At 32.2% G+C, this 26,101-nt stretch overlaps 1 protein-coding gene across 1 annotated transcript in view; it reads left to right on the top strand.

Moving 5' to 3' along the window:
• Window positions 1-772: 772 nt before the first annotated feature.
• The window catches only part of LOC111033001 (transmembrane protein 132E), a 61,359-nt gene continuing 36,030 nt past the window's right edge, over window positions 773-26,101 (top strand). The window contains 1 exon segment of the mRNA XM_022313527.1: window positions 773-1,652. Within this exon segment, the coding sequence (XP_022169219.1) occupies window positions 1,595-1,652 (58 nt within the window). The 5' untranslated portion in view covers window positions 773-1,594.

Below are 26,101 nucleotides of genomic sequence, written 5' to 3' on the forward strand. Positions count from 1 at the left end.
TAATTTAATAAGCTCACGACGATATAATAATACATCAAAATCACAGACCCTCAAAGTCAACTCTCGTTTGTCGGTAAAACTTTTGCAGTAACGATCATTCTCCTCCTCTGCCTCGACCAAACAATAATCCGCTTTAAACAGGTAACATTACGAGCTCGAAAATTTTTATATATTATATTATTGAAAGAAATATTCTAGAAAACCGTTTGATCTCGCGCGTAGGACGTTTGGCATATAATTTAACCGGTCGGAATGGCGTTTAGTTATAAATATAGGACAGGACGAGCGCGAACGAAACCGGGATGAGGTGAATGAGGGGCGGCCGCCGCCCGGTGACTTGACCACGGCCTTCTCGCGGGGGTGGGCGCGGTTTGGGGGTGTGTAGAAAAAAAGCGAAACCCTCAAAGGTAACAAAAAAAAAAAAAAAAATAAAAATGAAAATACATCATACACCACGTACGTATATCGCGAGCGGTTTGCGGCGAGCTGTTGGGCGGGGGGCTGGGGGGGTGAAATGGAAAAAAGAGCGCCGCGGGCCTCGTTTGCGTGTGTACGTCGGTCGCGTACGCACTCTCTCGGGTCAATACTTGTGATTCCGAAGGGAGCGACGGCGGCGGCTGGTCCGACACGCACACGCACACACACTCGCACACACACCGGCCGCCGCCGCCGTCGCGCTGTACGTCGGCGGCGTGGCGGTATCGGCCGCCGAGTGCCGACGATGACGACGACGACGACGACGGCGGCGGCGGCGGCGGCGACGGTGGCGGGCGGCAGTCGCGGCAGTGTGTAATTCGCCCCGCGACGACTAGCGAGCGCGTTTCCCCCGCGTGACTACGTAGTTGTGCTCTTCACGCGCACACCACTACCACGACTATTACTACTACTACTACTACTAGTACTACTACAACAATAACAACAACTGTTACTACCACTACCATATTATAACTATATAGTGCTGCCGGTAACCGGCCTGCCGCAGATCAGTCTACTACCGTAAGTCGGCCGGTGTGTGCGTGTCCGCGCGTGCGATTCGTCGAGCGGCAAAAAATAACCAATTTTCAAAATCGAATAATTGACTTCGCTGATATCGGGAGACACGACCCGCGTGTGGCGTTTGCGTCAGCGGCGCGTTTGATTTCACTCTTATCTTATCGTAGGTACGCGTATCGTCGTCGTCATCGTTATTACTTATTACCTACTAGGTATTAATTATTATCGATTAAATTATAATATCATATTATGGTTGTATAAAAATCAAAGGTGATCGGTTTAATTTTTTTTTTTTTGTACCGCCTCTTATCATCTCGCCGCCCGATCATAACGCATTAGTAATATCATTATTATTATTGCTGTTGCTGTTGTCGTCGACCGTTGATCGTTCTGTATTTCTTTTCGATCCCGATAAATCGTCGCAGATCGTTGATCGTTGTATATCGTTGGATGATGGCCGTTCGGCCGCCGGCGCCACGCAAACCGCCGGCGTAAAGCCGGAACGGGAGTTTCGCCAAAGTCGAGTCACTCCAACCCACCACCCACGCACCGTGGGACCAAGTCGGGTGAAAAGAAATCTTAGCAGAGTTACCCACACACGATGAACACGGCGACGGCGGTGGCGATTTCGGTGCTGCTTCTGCACTCGGCCACGATCGGTAAGTCCACTTGTCTCATTTCCCGTATCCGTATATATTGTATTAAATGGGATTTTGTATGCCGGCGATCAAGGGGGGCGATCCCCCCTCAGAGCCTTATAATATATATTTAAATAGGCTGCTACTACTCACTGTACTTGAAATTTTAGTACTTTGTGTGTAAAAAAATGTTTATCCTTCCCACAACAAATTCCTAATTACTCTACTGATTAACGGTGACTTATGGGTGCGCGGGTGGGGCGCGACGTGATGTGCAGATAATGTGCTCGCGGCCCGAAAATATCGATTCCGCTCACTAAACGGGGTTTTCTCGGAGATTTTCCTGTTTTTCCTCGACTCCCCCTTTTTTATTCCATCATATCCCTTCGCAATCTAGAACGCATACACTGCGCCGCAGACTTGTCGACCATAATTAATAAAGTCATATTTCAAATTCAACCCTCAAAGCACGGAAAAACGCTTTTCTTCTGAAAATTATCAACATCGCTCACTATGTTTTTATTCTTTCGTTTTTCCTTTTACCGACGTTAGTATGTGTATTACTTGTCGCAATAACGCATAATTCCGTTTTTGTGTTTTCAATACGAAAAAAGAGTTGACATAATTCACCAAACTCGATTTTTTACGTGCTCAACCCTATCCTTAATACGTATATATGCTATTAGTTATGATAATGTATATCATATTATGTAAACGATGTAATATAATATAATTTATAATATTATTATTGTTATAAAAACGCACGTTGTTGTGTACCTACATAATAAAACGATTTGAATTTCAAATGATTAAAATTCCGTTCGTTTCAAATTTCGAACGACGGCTAAATGTGTAAAACAGCTGTTTTATACCGACGACCCTTCTGTTATAGGGTGTATAATGTGCGTACAATTTAAATCTGAAATCGAAATCCCATCGGAAGTAATTGCATTTCTAAAAATATCGTCAGAATAAAACAGAGCTGGTACATTATGTAGGAGGGTTATAAGTTATAATAAAATGTACAGACGTGGAATAATATAGCAGTAATAAAAAAGCTGAAAATCGTGACCCACTTTTTTGAAGTCTAGTGCCTCTGCACTTCGCTATTGTCTTTTTTTTTAGAATTTATTCATAGGTGTCCACTTAAAAATTATTTAAAATTACAATATTTTGTTAGCGTGGTCGATGCGGCAGTAAAATTATTATAATATACATAATAATACATAAGAAGTTTTTTTTTTTAACGGCGACCTTCCGATGGCAAACATAAAACCAGCTACCACCTATATGGTTATTATGCTATACATTTTCCAAGTATGGTGGGAAACTGATTAATTCATCGATAATATTTGAGCAGGAGTGCAGGACTAACAATGTCTTGAGCGGTCCTGAAGGCTGAGGGTCTTCGTCACTGTATTTTTCGAACCTCCTGTTTATCTAACAAAAAAAAACCAACATTCGTCGGAATTTCGAATATCACTCTCTGTATGTGTGTGTATTTTTGTGTTGTATTTCCGTTGGATTTCGCCCAATAGGTCTTCCTATAGCCTATACACTGACTGAATGGGTGGGCAGAGTAGGAGTCGTCGTAATAGTTATAGTGTTCAGTAAACACTCGACAGAAACGTTTTCACGGTTGTAAGCGGCGCGGCGGCGGTGTGTAATATTATTATTATTATTTTTTTATTAGAGTGGTCTACTACTATATAATACAGTGTATACAATATTATATATGACTACTATAATATAATGCTATAATATACCATGTTGACGTGCGGGACGCCACTCGTGGTCGAGGGGGCGCGCGCGCGTGTGTCAATCAACGGACCAAAGAGGATGGCCAATTATCCAGGGCACATAGCATCTTGTCTATACCCATATATAAGGCAGCCTTTCCCTCCCATCACCTTCACTGACGACAATCCGTCAACTTTACTCTCCGAAAAAAATGTTATGAACGGGCTCATTCGGTCCATTCGGAACTTCCTCAGCTACTTTAAAGAGCTAGATAAATCATATACATAATAGCAATTATATTATTAGGTACAAACTTAACGCCCTTTTCTGACACACCACACCACAACTCACAAGCATGATTTTATCATTTTTATTTCTACGATGTTATCCCATATTCGTATTTCTTATGTTTTTCAATGAAGTCCTCTCCCGGACTTGCTTCATTGTTCTTATCAAATCTTTTTTGAAACTGGTATTTCCCATACGAATAAAAGTCGCGGTACACCATTGATGGAAACCAATTCTGAGATAACCTGGAAGACAGTTGTCATTATAATATTATGGTTTAATAATGTTTGCGGTGCTTGTCAAATCGACCACCAGGTGTTTTGCTTTTACTTGCGGTCCTTGTCATGACATGTCTGTACACAATATGAGATTAAGTCTTTACACGTCCGATTAAATATTATTAATGTATGGTATAACTTTATTTTCGCGCTAATCACTCCTATTCGATTGAGTTTAATCAAAAGTTTATTTACAATGTACTCAATTATTATTTATTGCATGCAATAATAAAAATATCCATAAGTATTCTGCCCGTTATATTGGAATTTCTGAAAAAACATTCTTTTTAAAATTTGAATCCGTCATTTTTTGTAAATTCAGTAACAATGACCTTCGTTTTTATTTATAGATCATTATCATTATAATGTATCAATTAAATATTATGCAAATCCATTAACTAAGCTAAAATCCTAAAAAAAATCCACCTATCATGTCTTTATAATATACAGTGTATATTAATGTATAACAATATTAATCTATCGATCTTTAAGTCTATAATAATTAATATTATCGAAAAATATTTTTAACTTTTATTTCAAGTTTCAGTTGTTTAATTACTTAGATACATTATATAAAGTAAAAATTATTTCTTCTGAATTTGGCAAACTAATAATTCGATTCGAGAAATTACAAATTACATTTCAAAACAGTACTGCCATGGAAACTAACATTTAAACTTTCAAGGATATCGTGTCATTTTAATAGTACCTATATTTAACATTTTAACTACGGCTTCTGTTTGATTGATAACAGTATTATATTTAGTATGTCTCGGTATGTCTTTAGACGAAGCCTACACATATTGAATTGGTTTCTTTAAAAAACCCACGTAATAATCGTTATTCGTTATGGATCTAATCAGGATATCATCGCGTATATCCTGTTTAAAATATTATGCTCCTTTACGTTATTCAAAAAAAGAAAGGTTGTTAGACTTTACATATTTTTATTTCGTATATAAAATGAAGTTATGCATTTTTTGTATTTTCGTCGTATTAATTTATATATACATATAAGCGTGTCTACCAGTTCTCTATGAACTAAAACATTAATCAGACGCCTGATTTTTGTTTTCGGTTATCTATTCTATTTTATGTAGGAATAATAAATAAAATTGAAATACATTAAAACATTTTGTGATAGCTATTCGTAATAGGTACATTTATATTATAATACATTTTTAAATAACATGATATTATTATGTTATAAAGTATACATTAAATTTGTGATTTAGTAAAACCAATTTCGAATATTAACAAAATTTATAACTGTATAAGTATAGCACACTGTTATTATTGTCTAGTTTTTTTTAGATCATTGTTCATTAGTGCTCAAAACTTTTTAAGGTCTTTAATCAAAAACCGTTAATTAAAACAGTTGTAATTATTTAAAAAAGAAAAACACAATTTGTGGAATTGAAAAAATACTTCTAAAATACAATTACTTTCTTGGCTGAATTTTTTTACTTTTATCGTTACATAATATATTTTTAAATCCCGAGGGAGGAAGCTCTAAAAATGTTTACTGCTATAGAACTAATGTCTAAGGCCTGTTCGAGGAAAATATATACCTAGCCTTTTAGGTATTGTTATCATTGTAATCTAATCAACATCAAATGCTTCAAATATATTTTCATTGATAGGCAGCCAGGCAGGTAGTGCAACTCGGTGGGTAAGTGTTATGTGTTAGGTCACCCCCAAACCCAAAATAATTTTTAAATATTATTATACTCGTTTTAAACACAAGCATTGGAAACCATTGAAAAGTTATATTATTCTACTTCAAATACCTTAGATAGAATATGTTATTACTTATTATTGGGTTCATTATGTGTTCATTATGTGTTCATTATGAAATGTTAATTTGCTATGTGAATCCGATTATAACTCTTATTATGTATTAACGAGCTCAGGGTTTTAAATGTTGAGTATCGTCTCTTAATAATATAGTAAATACATTTTAAAACTAAGACTATTTGCTATGTAATTGATGTATGGCACATTATTATAATAATGATGGCAATAATGGCGTTAATTTTATATTATACGCATAACCTGTAGGTAGTTTTGTCAGAAGTAAAAAATAAATAATTGAAACAATTGCCAATAAATTAACCACAACCCGATAATTATACCTAATGTTTTTTTAATATGTTCCAAGTAGCATAGTACTGTTGGTAAAAATATACAATAAACTTAAGAATATTATTCAATATTATTAATACATTCGAGTATTACAAAAAATTATTTGGGGGGTAAATTCAACATTATTGTATCATAAATATGTGAGTATATCCAAAATATGTATTGTAAATACATATTGTTTGGTTTGTTAGTCATCCTTGAAACTGATAGCCGCGATCCACGACTTTGAAAAATAACATCACGTGTTTAATACAGAGCTAGTTCAGGCCAAAATGTCATCATCCAATTTGTAACCCGCCATGCAACCCAGGGGGTAAAACACCGAATGAATTGAACGTATACATATTATAGTACTTTCAAATTCAGGTATATACATATATATATAATGTATATATAATGTTATATATGTATCTTGTTCATATTCTATGGGAGTAAAAACGAGAGAACAACCCATAATAAAATGTGGCATCTTTAAAAAATGCGCCTAAAAGACGAAATTATTAATAGCTGCTACTGCCTTACCAACACTTCGAAAACGTAATGATATATAATAATATGAATATTATGTAATTTATATTTTATGTATTTTTTTAGTATATATTATAGTATATACATTATACATAGATAGGTCACGTCGTTTAAAAATATAATTTATCAGTGTATACCCCGGTGTATACTTTAAATGTCTCGAGAACCGCCCAGCTATTAAAGTTCTTTACTTTATAACTGCAGAGATTCGAAAAAAACCTATATTTTTTATCATTTAGATTAGGTACTTATGGAGTTCTAATGTGATGCTACCCTTTGTGCTTCAATATCCCCAGACATACTATACATCATATGAAAATGGTATTTTTTTATCTCTGTAAACATTATGAAATATTCAGTTTAAAATTTCCGAGAAAATTTCATTCATAATTATTTTTTTTAAGTTTTGACTTAACTATTTCATACATAATTCATAACATGGTTTAAGTTAAAATTCTAATATTAAATAAGTTTTTAAAATGTCAAGTACCTAAACATCGTCGTTACAACATAACGTTATATTATTAATTATTATTATCATTATTCTACTCAAAGTTCAAAATGAAACGAAATTTTTTTAATCCTTATTGTTCTAATAATGGGCTGTATAGAACGCTGAAGTATTGTTAAGGAGAATTTTTTAATTTTGTAATCTTACAGAAACTCTTCTGGAAACTCCTAATGAAATGGCTTTAATTTTACTCTTTTTAACTTTCTTTGCAAAAGTTTTAGTAAAACTCTAAAAAAGTATATTAATTTCATCTTTGACATAGTTGTAAGCATTCTATATATTATTCTCTCACCTATATAACACATTTTATATAATTGCACTTAATTGAGACATAAATACTAGCAAAACACCACACAAAACACTTCTACTAGTATTCAATTTTCTAGTGCAGTAGTACCTAACTATCAATTATGAAGTTATCGGGGCTTAATAACAAATTACGTTTAAGAATTGTTATTCGATAAAATAATAGACCAACATTTCGTTAGTCATTAATTTTCAATTTCCAAAGCAACAAATCCTATACGGACATAATTAATAAAATAAACTACTAATGAAATACATAATAAATGGCCGAAATAAATTATTTATTGCACATTTTTAATAATGTGGTTCAACCATCAAATTTATTGTGGACATTGTAAGTTGGAGAAAATTGCTGTATAATATAGCTGGTATATTATAAGCATCAATTAATTCACGGCTGCTTATACATTATCTCCGGACAATACTGGCATATTGTAGAATACATTGTATACCATTGTATATCATAAACTTGCAAAATACTTATAAAGTTTATATGTGCTTTATAAATTATAAATGTACTTATACTAGTTAATAATGTATATTGATGTAATCATATTCAAAAGTAACTATAAAAACGTTAAAATTATACAAGTCATTATATTTTTCATGATATTTTTTAAAACCATATAATTGCATCAGATTATATTATATTTTATTATACTCCTGTAGGCTATAAATACAGGTATTTTTAAAAATAGTTTAAGTTTGAATGTATTATGTATCGAATCTTGTTTTTAAAAATGAATAACTGTTGTTAATCTGCATATCTGAACACGGTTAATTAGTATTGTTATTGCATTCGATTGAAATGATTGCTTTTATTTATATCTACCTTCTAATTTTTTGATTAAGACATCCGTTATCGGTGTACTATAAATTCAAAACTGCCCGGAAAAATACTTGGCAATTAGCATTTAATTAAACAATGATTTGCTACTGAGACATCTTATATTAAACTTCCTTATTGCTGTTTTACTCTTAGCTTTATCTTCATACATTGTCGGTTAATTAGATGTAAACAAAATGTCGTTTGTTAAATTTATACACATCTCGCGTTCAACAGTTATAAACATCGCAGTCGAGGCGGTCTATCACAGAAACCAAACATGGTCATTTTCAGTTGTTGCAAACAACATCCACTGACGACACCATAACATTGAGCATGCGTTCGCGTGAGAAAATTTTTTCCCCCTGAATAGTCTTAAAACAGATTTTCTCATAGATTGAATTTTAGTTTTATATTTATTTTTTTTAGAAATATAATAATATTTTGTTTAGAACTAATATTTATTAGTTTTATTTGAATCATACTTGATTAAACCATCTATACCTATGTGGGATCTATGACTAACACTGAATGATAAAAAACTAAACAATATATTTATAGCTAGAACTCGTATGTTGATCATTTTGCACACTTTTAACGCAACAGAATGATATCAAAGTATGGTATGAATTTGATTCATTAATTCTAAATTTCAAATCTGCAGTGAATTTATTTTGTAAATTTGATATTTTTGAGCACATATTAGCATATAATGATTATTTCTAGTGTTACCATATTTATGAGATATAAATATACAATACGACATAGTCTATTTAAATGTATGAAGCTACTCGGTTAACGTAGAATAATATTTTTCAATTTATAAGATCATATTATGAGATCGTTGAAGGTCTTTACGATCTAACATCAGCAAAATATTAGTGATTTTAAAATACTTAATTTAAATGAAATTAACCTATTTATTATTATTATGCCAAGACAACTGTTAAAACATTTTTTTTTTTGATTTTTTTTTTTTGTGCACTTTCTTAGTTGTGAAATTTTAAATTAATTTTAAAATACTTTTAAATAATTCATTTTTAACCAGTTTTTTTTATTTATAGGTTTATAGTTTTTAAGTATTATTGTTGAAAAATATTTTATACATTTTGAGGCATGTAATTGAAGCTTGAATTGAAGGTATATTTAGACTTTTAAAATGTAGGCCGGTATATGTTTGAACACATTTAAATGTTGGTAATTTTTCATTAGTCACTACTCATTACTTTTCTTTAATATATTTTATTCATTATATCGAATATTTCCATTACTAATGTGTTATGTAATATATATATAGTAGTAACACTTAAATTACGATTTTATTTTTATTTAATATAATTGTATGCTTATGGAAATTCAGATGGGTGGGACCATAATTCATAATATTGTATTAGAATAGAATATTCTGCTATTGAATGAGAAAACGATACAATCATGAATCATTAGACATTCGACGGACGGTCATTGGCCAAGCATGTGTTTAATGTCTCTCGGGTTGACACATAAAAATAACGCATGTCTGATTCTTTTATCTTCAATTAACCTTTCACGAGTCGGATGAAACCACAATCGGTTGTCTTTAAAATGTCGCCGTCTCTAAAAAAACATTAATAACTGTTAGTCCTCAGTCCATTTTAATCTACAGCTCTACTCGGTGCAGCTGCCGCATCTGAAAGCAAACGCCTGTATTTGTGTAGACGAACATTTTTTGCTATAATCAATCAATGTGAAATATAGGGTCTGCTCAAAACAAAGATATCTAATTAAGTCTTTTCCCGCCGAATTCTTTTGGACCCTATGGTTAAATATAATATATTATATATATATATGTGTGTATACGAAACAGGGACATTCGAGATATTGTACTCCGCGTAACTATATAATAGACCATTGCCTTCTCTCCAAGTGTATGGGCGATATTTTATTGTGTTTACATATTTTTTATCGAAGAAATGTAACGTTTTTAATTGCGAACGTTAAATAATTGTTTATACCCACCGACTACCACTCGTTTGGTTGTTAGGTATGGTAACTCGATTATAGTTTATTGATAAATGTAAATTAATCGTCTTGGATTTATTTTCATCTTGCGTGTGCGGAAGAATTCTACTAAAATATATTATAATGCAGACGCCGCGTTGAGACGAATATATTATGTATACGTCTTGTACGTTGTTACGTTGCGTTATTGCGTCTATTTAAAAGTTAATATTTTGAATTATAGTGGTATTTATATCAAACGAGACTTGCCATAAAGCATAAACCAACGCACCGCGTCCATTAGATTTAATGACTGACCTTTGCCCAAGGGTTGTTGTAACAGGAGTATAGGACATCATATTATTTTTATATTAATATATTAAAGTGTCTTACTGTCGTTCGTTTAGAATCATACTCACAGACATATGGCTAGTGTTCGCCGAGGGATATTAATCATTGTGTGTTAAGTATATCTAAATAAAACCCAGAGACTACACCTCTTCACTTTCCGAATGTTTCGATTTAATTATACAGCCAATTAAAAGAAGTTAACGACACGAAACAGACTACCGAAATAATAGTACTGAAATATGGTTGATAATTATTGCTATTATACCATTACATTATTTACTATTGTTTAGACAAAATGTATATCAGTTTAATAAAATCTTAATGAAAAATAAATCCTTTAGAAATAAATGTTTGATTGTTTAGAAAATTTATTTGAGCGCCATTGTCTTTTTGCATTTTTTCGTTTAATTAAATTCGAATATTGCGGTAATAAAAAAGTGAATCTCCTTTACAACCGACCGAGGACCAACACATTTCCATTCAAACAATAGTAATAATTATTATTATTAGGCGTATATTAGTATAATAAAAATAATTAGAAACGACAGTACTACATTGAAATAATCCGATATAGGAGCTGACTGCGGGAGTATGTGGACGTTGACGTCTCTTGACAATCTGGCAAATAATAACATGAGTAACGTATCGTCCGACGCCAACGTAGTCAAATTAATATAAAAATTTATTATACTAACAGTATACTTAATATAATATTAATATCATATTGTGGTGCGGTCAAACAGCACGAAATAGAAGCGAAATCATGAATTTACAGTATTTATTCGTCGTAGGTCTGCACGAACTGTAGGCAGCAGCAGCTAGTGTCGGTGGTTTAAAGCTTCCGGAATTCTCTATCGGATGGTGGCCGGAAATCCATATTGTGTATGATCTCGGTTATCATTTCGAAACAGGCAAATGCGCTGCACGTCGCCTACACTACACCCGACTACACCTATATCCTATTGCCACGACTGCTTATTAATTACAATGCATATACATTATACATATTACACACTCACCGGCATTATTATTATTTCTCTTCTTATGACATGTAGCTGCCTGATGCAGCTGCGGTGGCAATGTCTGTTCGTGTTGTTTCTGCTATGAGGATTTCGATTTTCGACATTATACGTATAAGACCATAATAATATAATAAGTATTAACACTCGAGTGACAGGTGGTGGCGTGCTCCGGTGGGGGTTGCATGAGTTGTGGGTTCATATTATTTAATATCGATATCCAGATTTTATATGAAATATTTTATTGTATTATTATATAAAGAAGAATGAAAATAGGAATTCATTGTTCCTGTGTGGTATAGGTATAGTGTCAAAGCCTAGCGTTTCACTATTATTATTTCATCTCTCGCAAAAGCCTTTACTATATTCCAATCCCCGCACCGCGCCGGTCAATTACAGAAAGTCTGCCGTCATGTGTTTAGGGAATAACCGTAATTTATCACACCAGAGGCGGTGGTTGCTTCCCGCACATTAATATAACCGACGAGGGCAGTTTAATAGGAGGCTAGGTATTTTGTATACGGGGTGGGTGTGTTGTGTGTGTGGGCCTTGGGGTTTTCGACTTTCACCCGTGTGGTGCAGCCGAAAAGGGAAAACACCAAAATACGCTCACCCTGTACATATTATGAGATGTACTCCCGTTATTCATGCTATGCGTTGAGAGACGCTCCTCGTGCCGCCTCTTGTCCATCATAATAATAATGTGTTTTATCCTACGGCGGTCTCGTGTGTGATATATTATGTACGTATACTACGATGAATAGCACCGGATCGACGATTACGATTCAGCCGTAATTTCGTAGGAATAGAGGGATGATTTAAAATTCTGTGAAGACAACGAACATTTACTACAACTACATTATATTTTTTAATTTTTTAATTTTTAGTATAATAGTAACTATATTACTCATTTACGCTTACATCAAAGTCGAACCATGGTTGTCATATGAATTTGGGATGGTTTGTGGTTGAGGTATAGGGCGCGTTTGTTATTGTTTTGAGTTCCAAAAACGTGGACCGATATTGAATGGCACCCGTGAAATACTTCGGCTAGTTTTGGAGAACCGTCATTCCGTCATCGTAATCCGGATATGCCGATAGGTAGAAAATCGCAATATATAAAAATTGACATCACCTAATATTGTTTGGGATATTTGTGTACAAACGACCATTATGTTAAACACAATAATAATATGTACGTGCTATTATTCACTGTACCAAGTAGTACGTCGTAGTATATAATCAATATTCAATTGTGACATATATGCTTAACGCTAACTTGTGTGGGGCGGTGTGGGTGGTGTATTTACTATTTTGCCAGTAAATTGAAGCAGAACATCGTATGATTGCAGTTGAATTCTAATTGGTGACAGGTACGTCTTTCGTTCCAACCCACTATATTTACCTAATATGTGTAAAATCACACACAACATTTTATAATCAAATATAAATACAACTTAGATTAAAAACTCGGTGCTCGTCTTTTAAACCCAAAAATATTGACCATCTTAAACACCATAAATGTTGCATTGCATAAAAATAGCGTCGTCTCCAGTACTTAAAAACACTGATCGTGTTAGACACGACATTCGTCCTAAATGCAATAATGTCTTAAAAAAATTGCCGTCTCCAATGTTTTCATAAAACAAATCGCTAAAATGAAATAAATATGACCAAGTCAAATGTATTGGACAAATTTTGCTCACGGTAATGAAGATATTGAAGAAGTTTAGAATGAATTGAAAAAATACATGCATAATAACAAAATAAAATTTATACGCGGCGTATGGAAAAATAATAATTAATAACTAATACATACATTATCTGATAGTCCGTACAAAATTCAAAGTTATAATACCTGCCTATAATATATTTTTAAAACCATAGAATTATTATTAGGACGTTCCAATCGAATCTATCATGGACCCTCCCTAGTTTAAGCTCATTTTATAATTGGTTATATTTTATACAATATTCATATAATTTCAAAACTATATAATAACGAAGAAATTGAGAATAGTATAATGTTATAAAGTAAAATATTTTATAATGGTAATTTGAAGAAGGGGGTACCTAATGTAAGTACTAAATTACGTTGTGGGAGTTGTAGAAAAAATGTATGACAGTCGTGATCATGAAGATAATTATTGTAATAATGTAATGGTCAGACAACACGGAAGCCTAAAAAACCTTCGAAAACCTTAATCTTAATAAAAAAAAGTTGTAAAGAGTTTATTTCGAAACATAATTTGTGAAATTTATTAAATATAACTGACTGAAGAAAAATAATTCAAATGAAACCGCTGGTGTCTATATAACAAGTATAAAGTTATTTTGAACATTATTGATATAATCAACACATATATAGACGCATTTATTTCGAATGATCTAGTATTGTATACGGCAACTCATCCATGTCTTTCTATTTATTGGTATTTTACACCGTTTATTATATTGTTATCTCATAATATAGTTACTTGTTTTAATAGTTTGTTGGTATGTACCTACTTACGTTATTACTTATTAGTTTAGACCTATGTTTAGACGTTTAGTGTACTAGACCGTAGACAATGAACATGATTTATTGAAAGTTCCTATTAGTTTACTGAAGATAATATTATATTATATTCGACATTCATATATACGTACTACTGATATAATATTGGTTATTTATGTCGATAAGATCGTGATTTGTCTGCCACCTGTCTTTATAAAATTAATTATCTACGTATATTAGGTCGATATTAGGTCTTCTAGAACTAAAATAAAGATAAACAAATCATTTTATGTGCATGGACGTATCTTGCATCTTTACTTTCTTTAGTATTAAATGTTAACTTTTGATAACTCTTAGACTTCACCTCCGATGTATATCTAGGCTCAATCAATATTTTATTTTACTTAAACCGGGACAAACATTTTTATATAATTTTCATGAAAAAATAATTCCACTCCCTCCCTCCCACGATCAACCTGTGTCAACACATTATTTTTCGTAACTAAAATGCTAGGTACTCACAATGGTTAGGTCGTCAGGACTCAACTACATTTTACTTTTCTTTCTAATTTTGGTTTTCATTAGGGATACATTTTAAATTTAGAAAATAATTACACAGCCTTTTTAAACTGCCTGTGATGTAATTCAATTTTGGTTCACGAACATTACTTTCTCATATCTATTATAGTTATTAAATATATTTTTTTATAACATATTTACATATTGTATTTATAATTCTAAATTTCTAAATTAAGTAGGAAAAAAATAGTAACGCCATTTACTTTTTTGTTGTTATAAAATGGAATTGTATTTCATTTATATGAAAAAATCATAAATAACTTAGAAATATATTATCAAGCAAAAGGGATTTAAAGCATATATGTACAAAGTATGCTTTTTCTATTGTGAATTATTTTGTATTATTAATTCGATTAAGAGAAAAAGAAGGCAATCGTAAAATTTATTGACATTTCAGTTGAAAAATACGTATCATGCTCTTTCACTAAACATAATTTATTATTTTTATAATATTTAATGTTATATCGTTGACTATGAATCGATCGTTACTTTTAAGGATTGTATTTTCATGCCTGGAAAGAGAAGATAAAATGGTATTGGAATTTGGATGCAAATGGATTTGAGTGCAACTCAGTACTATAAAGGTGACCAAAATTAATGTACAAAAGCAATCTCGTAATGATTGTTTTTTTTATCTCCTTCGTGGCTTCGTTTGATCTCAACTCTCGCTTGTCGTTCTAAGAACAATTCTCACTTTATATAGTTGTCTTCATCATGTCGATTATTATTGATGTATTTATAACTTGACATGTTTCTTGAAAGATTTCTTCCTTCCTCTGGTCAATGAAACAGTATAGCCGCATAGGCTTATAGTCGTTACAAGAACTGTAATTAATATTTATTTTAAATATGATTTATAACATTTTACTAATGTCATTTCAACCCACAATAATGACATGTTTTATACTGGAAATATATAGGTAAAATTATAGGTATTATTCAATATTTCACTTTATAAAGACACATGTCTTTGTATTTCTTATGGAAATGTGGTTTCTCCATTGTATTTTGTACAATTTTATATTTTTTTTAAAAAGTCCACAGTTCTATAATTTTGTTGTCTATTATTATACTTAAATGCCTCATCATTTTATTAATGCATGTGATGGTATCAATAAAGAATTAAATTTGTTTAGAAAAAATACTTACTGAATAATGCGTTTGTTAACGTCCTATAATTGTTCATTAATTTATTTTTTGTTTCATATAATTTGAAATTTGCAAACCTTTATGACTAACACGTATACCAGTTTGTTACCCCTCTATATTTTGTGCTGTCTATAACTACAGTTAACTGTGAAATTAATAAAACGAACAATACATAACAAAAATTTAAATTCTAACATAAATACGCACACGAAAAAAGTTGTGAGCCAGACTGACTAATGTAGTATATGTTTTCAATACACTTTTTCGTAAAGTTATATCCATGTGACTGTGCAGGATTGTCATCAGATCAGTTTTTGTATTATACAGTTTGACATAATATGTGTTCTCTTTTTCATATACAGTATACGAACTTGACATTTTATATCGATCAGTTATAAATGTCACTGCAGTCATGTCCAGACGTCCAGTATAATATTTCTTTATTTATTGTATAATTATTTACTATATTGTCTATTATTGAATCAAATAATAAAATTCTATTTGAAATTGAATATTATTCTATACTTTACCTAATACATAAATGAAAAGGTTTGATAGGTCGTCTATTTTAGTACGCTACATTGCTATACCCACGCAGCGTACGTACCTACTTAATTATATCAATAGTGTTTTTTTTTTTTATAGTAATCGATGTCCGTTGGTGTGATTTTTTTTTAATTTGAAAAATGTTTTGTCAATTTTTAATTAATTTAACTGCACGCGTTATGTTCTAGAATTGTAGAGAATATATTATATACACAACGAAACCTGACATAATGAGTACTGTCATAATATTTTATGTGGCGCCGACTTGATATATCCGATTGAAAAAACTCGTTTTTGGCATATCATAAATCCATCCTTACTCATCCGTCTTTTCCTTGAAGATGTTAACGACTTTTTTGGTATCAATATTATTAAAAAAAATTACTAGAAAACTTATTTTTAATTCAATGTCTAGAGATCGTTTATGTTTTTTTGTACCTACATTATTGAGGACAAGGTTATTATAAAACTGATGCTTACTGCTTTTATATAGTAATTTTTTTTTATATTTTTGTCATTGTTATAATATTTACGTTGATACTATTTTTTGTTATTATAATTTAATAACATATAGTACACTATATATACATTTGTGCAAGTTGTTTATGTACAATTATACGTCTATACCTATAGTAATTCGACGGGTTTTGTATGCTACCATAAGTTCATTAATAATCAATGACGTTTTCTAAACCTTAGTCAGAATGCAATAGCAATGGGAAACAATCCAGGTAATATCAGTATCTATTGAATTATTAACCACCGTTTTCGCATATCTATACATGGCCAATGGCCATACATGTTTTTAAAGGATTAAGCAAATTGTATTTTATAACATTGATGTATTTGTTTTATTTAAATGCAAATATATTTTTAGTTTCTATCAGTTTTTTATTTTTAAAAAATGAACTCATAAAAAAATCAAATCAAAAATGTAATCTTTATTAGAAAAACGATAAATCATTAGGAAGGTATTGTCATTTTTCTCATTTTTACAGTTATTATTAATTTTGTTTGAAATCTACCTGCGATTTAAGTGCCTACCTAACATTTGGGGTCGTAAAGCAGTTCGCTAGAAATCGATTTTGTTCAAAACCTGAACGTATTATTTGACCATCATCGTATAAGAGCTTGTAATATTATGAGAAAGAATACTCTCCACTCGACACATTTCATCTCTAAACCTTCGGTTCAAAATATTTTAACTAATCATGTGATAAAATTAAAAGTTTAAATTAATTATACAAATATTAAATACGTTTAAAGTATAAGCATGAAGTATTGTTTATTTTATACCTCGTTGGAATCTCCAAATTTTAGTAATCGATATATTATGTCGATCTTCAGTGTCATTTAAAAGACTGCTCAGACACACCGTTTTTGTGATTCGTATTAAATCTTATCCAATAGTATTTCAAGGACCAATTTATTATTTTATTTGTCAGTCAGCCTTTAACGATCATCGAGCAGAAAATATCTTGACTGCATAGCCAGTAGCTTAAAAAATTATAACAAGTGAATTAATTGTATTTCTAGCTGTTCGTTGTTAAAATACCACTTGTATATGGACATAGTAAATATTCGTATTTGATAATTCACGAAAAATTAGGCACTAGAAAATATGTTGTGAGAAACTAATCTGTGTTTACATTATCTCCGATTATGATGTTGCATAATCTGCCGAGGCTTATGTATACATTTTTAATGAATCGAAAATACAATAATACCCAATGCAATTATGTTGGTTTAACAATTTACAAAAGTATTTAGCCTATTGTAATCTAGAATAATATTTACAATTGTATTGGTTGTTATTTGAGTCTAAGGTCTTAATATTTCAAAGAATTCTAAAATGTAGTAGGTATCTAGTTAATTTTAAAATATTTTAATAGACGTTGAATTATTAATGATATGTTCTCATTTTTAAAACATCTTTCCAGTGGTCTTACTGCATACGATAAAAAAACGTACTGCTTTTATAATTTATTACTTTACTATATATGTATCTACTTCTGTGTGTCTTTCATATAAAGATAATTAAAAAAAAAAATCTATAAGATTTTCTATTAGTGAGTTATTTATCATTCCTGGTCTGTATAATTATACCGACAGAACGTGACAAGAATGATGTTTCTCAAAAGTCAACAATAGTTAGTCGTTAAATTGATTTTAAGAACAAAAGAATAATATGAAATAAAGAATAGAACAAAGGTGTAGACTACGATATTGATGTTAGATGAAACAATCCAAAGATAACGGTTGACGTTGATGACTCGTTTGACAATGAATACCTTTTTCTCAAGTGCTCCGATATTACTTTTAGAAGCGTTAGTAACTATGAGAAGGGCTGATTTGGTGCAATGAGTGAAATACATAGTTAAATAATATATTATACAAATTAACTAAAAAATAATATTCCATTTTCCACTTTTTAGTGTCAATTGGCACTCAATATACTTTTATGAGTATCCTTAAATGTGGGAACTACGTCCAAACGATTTTTTTTATTTCACACCATCAACGCTTCACTCGTGCTTCAGTTGTTAGTGTGAAGTTATTTTTGTTTAAAAACCAATAATTTCTGTGGTAATAATTATATTGTTACATTTGTATGAAATATTGAAATGATTTAACATCTATAATTAATTTAAATGTACATATATTAAACTGGAAAACTAATGATTTACGAATTACATTTTTATACTCACAATATCAATATTGTTAGTTCTGTGTCACTAAAGCAAAAAGTTCTTAACGTCAGACCATTAGCTCGCTTCATTGGACCAAACGCATGGAGAAAGTAAATATTTGAAAACTGAAGTTTTATTAATATAGTTACTTTTATACGGCTCGGAGCTATTTACTTGAAACGTTTCTTTATCAAGTCTCAATCGGTTTCTAGAATTTCTCAATGCTTTTGAATAATCGCTTCGTTTCGCATAATAATATAATGTCTGTCTAATCCGGTTTCGATTGACAATGGGACAGTATTTAAATATTAATATTGCAACCAAACGCTAAACAGTAAACACGAACGTGCACACCTGCGGTCTAGTGTCGGAATTAATTAAACTACGTGGTCTATATACCACAAATCGGATATCCTCCTTTAGCTGGTTAAAAGTTGGATAGTTTAGTAAACTCGATTATTTTGAATGCGGAGAAACACACTACACACATCATCTCGACTCCGCTGTACGGTCGAAGTACAACGAATGTGCAAACAAGTATAGTAGTAATAATATTCTGGGTTTCGCCTTCGAACGTGTATCGTTTCGGTGTACGCTGAGACGAGCTTTTGCGCGTCGGAGGAATGATGAAAATAAGATTTCTGAAATCAGAAACATATGAATATACGATAAATTATATGTCGTCTGAATATTGAGTTCCGATGTCGTCGTCCGTGTGGACGAGAAACTCGTTTGAGGATTTCAGGCTTACCGTAATCCGTCGACGGACTGTTTATTCTCGGGACGGTCGTTTCGAATTGAAAAAACGCAAACTGCTGTATTTTTTTTTTTTTGGTCGTCGCAGCGTTCTCGTAAGGATTAAAATTTCCATTAAACACGTGACTACGCGAGCGTACGGAAATACCCGCAGTCGGGGAAGCATCGGTACAGTGTACCTATACCTATATAATATGCATACATGAAAACGGCACGATTTCACTCTGGAAACCGTATTTGCTCTAACCTGACACTGAAAATACAACGTGCAAAAGTCTTGTCGGCGCAAACCGCTGGGCCGTGAAACCTACGCGTATATATTATTGTGGTGCGTATACGTACACGAGGCTGATAAACAGATAAAGGGGGAAAAAATACCATCGTCGACGCCCAAGTACGGCGAGTGCGATAAACGAACATATATAGATTTTAATCGTTGGCCCGGAACAGAGTCATCAATGGGCATGCGTCTCTCTCCTTCTGTCCGTATCGAAACGAGACTGTAATAGTTTTTCGATTAAGAGCTTCTCTTCGCGGTGTGAGTACCGTAGAGAGTGTGAGCGAGAGAAAAATCAAGAGAGTGAGACACATGAAGATAACTGGCCGGAGAAGAAGAAAAAGAGACAAAACGCCCGTGGGCCATTAAGAGTTGTATTGTATTTTTAACGATTTCTCCGGACCGCATTATTGTGTTATTCGACGTGGGACCTCACCGAAGACGGTCTCTGTGTACATGTGTACATAACAAAACGTTTAGAAAAGTATATATATATACATACATATAATATATATATATATATATATACATACATATTATTATATATGTATAATATAGATGTATATTATACAATATTACGTGGATCTTCCTATAATATTATAATATCTCCGACAATCTTCTTATCCACATAATCGTCCCGGGGAGAATTAATTACACTCGCTCACACACCGAGAAGGGATGCTGCGCTAATTAAAATTAAATTATCAACGGGGTACGCGCGCACGCACAAGCGGATACACGTCGTCGTCTAAATAGAATCCACTCCCAGTGGGGGTAGTGGCGGTGGGCGGGGGAGGAGGGTTGTGGTAGTTTATTATAACGTACATATATCTAGTATATAATATACAATATTATAATAATGTGCGTACAGACGTTTATTATTATAATAATTCATCAAATCGCGTTATGTGGGGTTCGAGTCACTTGACAGACATCATTATATGCGTGGGCATGCATTGTTAAACAGAGAGAAACTTGAACCACCGCCGTCGCAGATGATGGCGATGATGATGATCACACGAACCGACCGGGCGCGAGTCGTACAAACATAAATACCCAGCGCGCACACACAGTTTATGTATATGGTTTCTCTGCCAAGTCGAAAATAATAATGAAAAATCTTTACTGTCCATCGGGTTGCCGCCGCCGCCGTATGCTGCGCGTGTGTGTTCTATTCTTGAACGTTTTATCCGATTACATGTGTATACAGTATACACACACGCGGCGGTGGCCGTGTGCAAGAGGGGAAAAGTATAACGACGGAGAGAGATTAATTGAAAGCCGGGAGACAAGTGTCCTCGTGCCGCCGAAAACGATCGTCCTGCCCCTGAGGTTACATTTTTCCGCGGTTCGAAAACGTTAAGGACTTCGTGTATTTCGTACGGCGTATGTTTGATTTCCTGCAGAGGACACTGCAACTGCGTAACATACCACGTGATTTACGTTCAGCAATGCAACGTAATGTTATGTTTAATTTAATCAGTTTTGGTGTACCTATACCCAACTTAAAAAGGTGATAACTGACCACAACATTCCCTGTATTTTTTTGATTTTAATGTTAAAATATCGAGAAAAAACCACTCCAACAAATCTCACAATGTTTCTTTAAGTTTTATTAAACATTTCGTCTTGGTGCATAATATTATGTATTTTATACGAGCCAGCGAATCACCTTAATTTTGTCTTGCCGTTACAAAATGAGCGATCGAACGGTGTTTTTTTCGCGAGGTACGATTCTGGGTGAAATTCACACTCATTTTTTTTTTGTAACGCTCATTTTTGCTTATATTCTGAAGTGTATACAGCGGCTTAGCGTTTGAGTGTGTACACGTATATAAGTAATTGAAAAACGAACCATTCGCGTGGGTAGCGGTTTATTTTGTGTATATAGACGGTAATTGTGTTTTCCAACGGTAGAATGTACATCGAAGATGTAGGCTGGATATATTTATAGTACAGCGCGCATATAATAAAATGCTTCTACTCCGTCTCCGAGTAATCCAAAGCCAAACCGACTTATATAACATAGGTATTTATATATCTGTGTATGTTTGCAAAACCTACATTTTTGTATAGCACCTACCCCTGTTTCACCTTTAACGGAATGCTTTTAAAGCGTTTTTGATTTTTCAAGTGTTTCCAAGTGGGAACAGGTACATTAGATGGGTATCTACCTCTCAGATGTGATGAAATCTAAAAAGGGTGCTACATTTTTTCCAGAAAGACGACAAATATGATTTTTGTACATATTAATTATCATGTATATTAGATAAAATATTTTTCTAAATTATAATGAATTTTACAAATTTGATATTACCTATTACCTGCTATATTACTTCAGTTTTTTCATTGATTATTCATATAAAATATATTATGCATTGAAGCAATAAGAGTGTCGTACAACGTGTGTAGAAAATGATTTAAAATGCATCACTTGGGCGTGTATTTGTGAAATTGATTGAGCCTCCAATTTTTTTATGTAAAATAAATAAACGGGTAATATGGTACAACAAATGAACATGTCAAAAGAATACGCTTTACGAATATACCTATAGATAATTGGCCGTATATAGGAATAATTGATTAAAAAGTAATTTATCTTGAAGTCGTCTCGTTGTAAATTTCGTTTTGATCACTGTCACACCGAATAAATGCAATGGATAGAACATACCCGGGTATATGAACTATACATGGCCAACTGTAAAAAACGGGCCAAGCAATTTTTTTGTCATTTTGAAAAATCGTTTTCCGTTCTACATAACGGGCGGCGAAAAAACGACCTGATCGTTTGGTCGCATAAACGATCCATATGTCTTGTGTCGTGTCCCCGTAGAGCGTATATATAGGAACGTTATTATGTGTCAGAGCTACATACATATACGTATATTATTCTAAGGTCGCCAGGGGCAAAAAAGGTATAGTGTTTTTTTTTAAACATAGGTACATATATGTATTTTTTTTTTTAAGCATCGGCAATCGTTTACAATTTTTTTCTGCACAATCACAAACGTACCTATTCCTGCAGAACCATTCATTATACCGATATTTCGGTATTTGACAAGGACGATGTTCTATATACCATATATAATATAGATTGGATGCTTTATAAACGAGGTCAGGTATTCGGCGTGGCGTGTGTGGTTTATCGACGACTATTTCCCTTCAATATTGTCACATGGGTGTCTGCGTTACACTTGTAATATATAATTAATATTATGTAACGCAGAAACGCATGTAACAATATTGAAGCGAAAGAGTCTAATTATAGGTAGGTATACTACACCGAGTATTTGTTTTATACTTTGTATCGTTATTCAAACGGACGTATTTTATTTGAAAACCAAATAATTATGGTCAGGTAGGTATACAGTAATTGAATATTCAGGGCGTATTTTTTACACCGACTTCGTATTGCCACAGAGGTGGTCGACTCGGGGAAATGCGTTCATTAATGATGACCAGTCGCAATTGGTCGTGCGCGTACAAGTATATATAGAAAGAGGGGGAGAGAGTCGAAAGGGTGTTTGAGCAGGTTTTTTCATTAAATATGAAAACGCTACGTCGGTGAATTCCCTCGTGGAAACGTATACACAATAATAATACCCGCTTGACTGTGGTCCAGTCCAGTGTCCCCCGGTGTGTATTTGGCGTCGAAAAATTATCCGATTGTTGCATTACAATATATTAGATTATAATCTGACGATAAATTTTGATTTTGAAAATTCGATTGGCGATGGCGGTTAGGGACATTTCTCTCGGACCGGGTGCTACAAATGTTTTATTCGCGGATTTATATATTATACATGTATAATATTCCATTCGGGTTGTATATTTGTATATTTATCGAACCCACGAAAAGCCTTCTTATCGGTAGTGATGATTTCCTAGTTGTATTTAATCGTTGCCTTTAATACATTAAATATACGCACTACCGAGTATAAATGTACAATATACGCATTGTTTGTATTATGTATATACATTATATATATATATGTTATAATATAAATGTATACATCATAAATCCGCTTAAGGAATATTTGTTTGGATAGTCGAGGCAAACCGATCTACCATACATATATATTTATATACGAATATATATATGTATATATGGTACACCACGAGGATGACGACAATCTGGAAAGCTTGAAAATCACATTTGTTGAAAATTTAAATGAATATTCGACACTGCTTGCGGGGCCTGCTGTGCCGACTGCAGTAGCTTAGTGCGATCAAATATGAATATTAAACGCTGCGGGGAATTGTGTGCATATACTGAGAAACGATTTTGCAGTTATTTTGTTTAATTGTTTATATTTATAAAATTGTGACTGGCACAATGCCCAGTGAAATTAATTTCGTATTGTTCATTGAAACTTTTATATAAATATATATTATATAGGTATACCCTTGCACTACCGGTAATTAACAAAATGTATAATAATCCCACATGGAGTTTTGACTTTTCCATCTCGGCGTTTTAAATTTTCAAACTAGAAATGGGCACTGGCATTTTTGTTTTATCATAATGATAAATTAGGTACCAAAGATAATGATAATAATAATAACTTTTGTTATTTTTGAATGATATACTTTTGTTTTGCACGTCGTTATACAAACTTAAAAAATAAATCATTCATTATTTTATTATTCTTTTCAAAGGAATTGACTTTGTTTTCATTTCTAGTAATTTATTTTGAATTTATTAGTATTTCTAATGCGTCGAAGAGCTCCTACTACTAGTATTACTACCAATAATATTTTTATCATAAAGCTTTCGATATTGTATCTGAAATATAATATAATATGTATGTATGTATGTATATTGTATATTGTATATTGTTTATGGTATATTGTTATTTATTGTTAACCAAAGACTACCCACCGCCATTATATTATAAACATTGATACCAACTAATGGTGTTTTTTTGAAAAATAATTCATAATGGCAAAACTGAAAGTCCGGACTACTATTTATATGTATAAAAATAATATTTATGAATGTTATTTAAAATTTAAATACGGGTGTTTTTTAACATGCAAATTGGAAATATCGGAGTTTTGTGAGTTATTATTTTTTAAACGATACCTGTAATAATTTATTATTGAACGTTATAAATGCAATCCTCGAATGACCCATTTTTAGTATAATTATGTATTATAAACTATTATCCCATTTTTTTAGTGAAAAACACAAAAAATCACTTGCAAATTATTAAAAAACAAAAAATATCAACTATTCCTTCTAATCTTGCGTGTACTCTTCAAATTACATTGTAGTTAGTACTTCGCATTAAGGCACACACGTTTTTTTATGGGTATCATCACTTACAAGCATATATATTATTTTTTTAAATATAAACACAAAGATATTATAAAATATAAAATAAATACTCAATTAAGTAATTATTAAGTGTTAATTAGTAAAATGATTTATTTAATTATTTCGACAAACACAATATTTGGAGTCTCACAGTTCGGGAATCGCTGATCTAGAGTATAAATAATTTTAAACTTCCGTCTAACATCATATGATTAAAATAGGTTTATGTGCCTATAAATATTCAGGTTAGGTTGGGTTATCAATATATATATTAATATAATAGTTTATGTAAATACGAGTGTAAATATATTGTAATATGTATTCAAATAACGACTAGGAATTGTATATTTTAAATTCCCTTTTCCCCCTTAAATTACATGTCAAGTATTAAACATTTGCATATGCCAACATGTTTTAATAATTAATAATGCATTTATAATTTTATGCCTGGAACGGTTCATTTTTGTTATTTAAAATAACTTCGTTCATAGAGAAATATCCATCCCTTTGTAAGTGGTCTTGTAACGAAGGGGCGTGTGATTATTGGGCAACAAAATAATTAAAATATAAATTAGATTACTGTACCATTGTTCTGTAATGCTTCGTACATAATAATTATTAATTATTGTATATTCAAATAATAATATAACAACTAAAATGTGTAATTCAATTTAAAATGATGTA

Source organism: Myzus persicae, unplaced genomic scaffold, assembly GCF_001856785.1.
Source record: "Myzus persicae strain clone G006 unplaced genomic scaffold, MPER_G0061.0, whole genome shotgun sequence".
NCBI classification, from domain to species: domain Eukaryota; kingdom Metazoa; phylum Arthropoda; class Insecta; order Hemiptera; family Aphididae; genus Myzus; species Myzus persicae.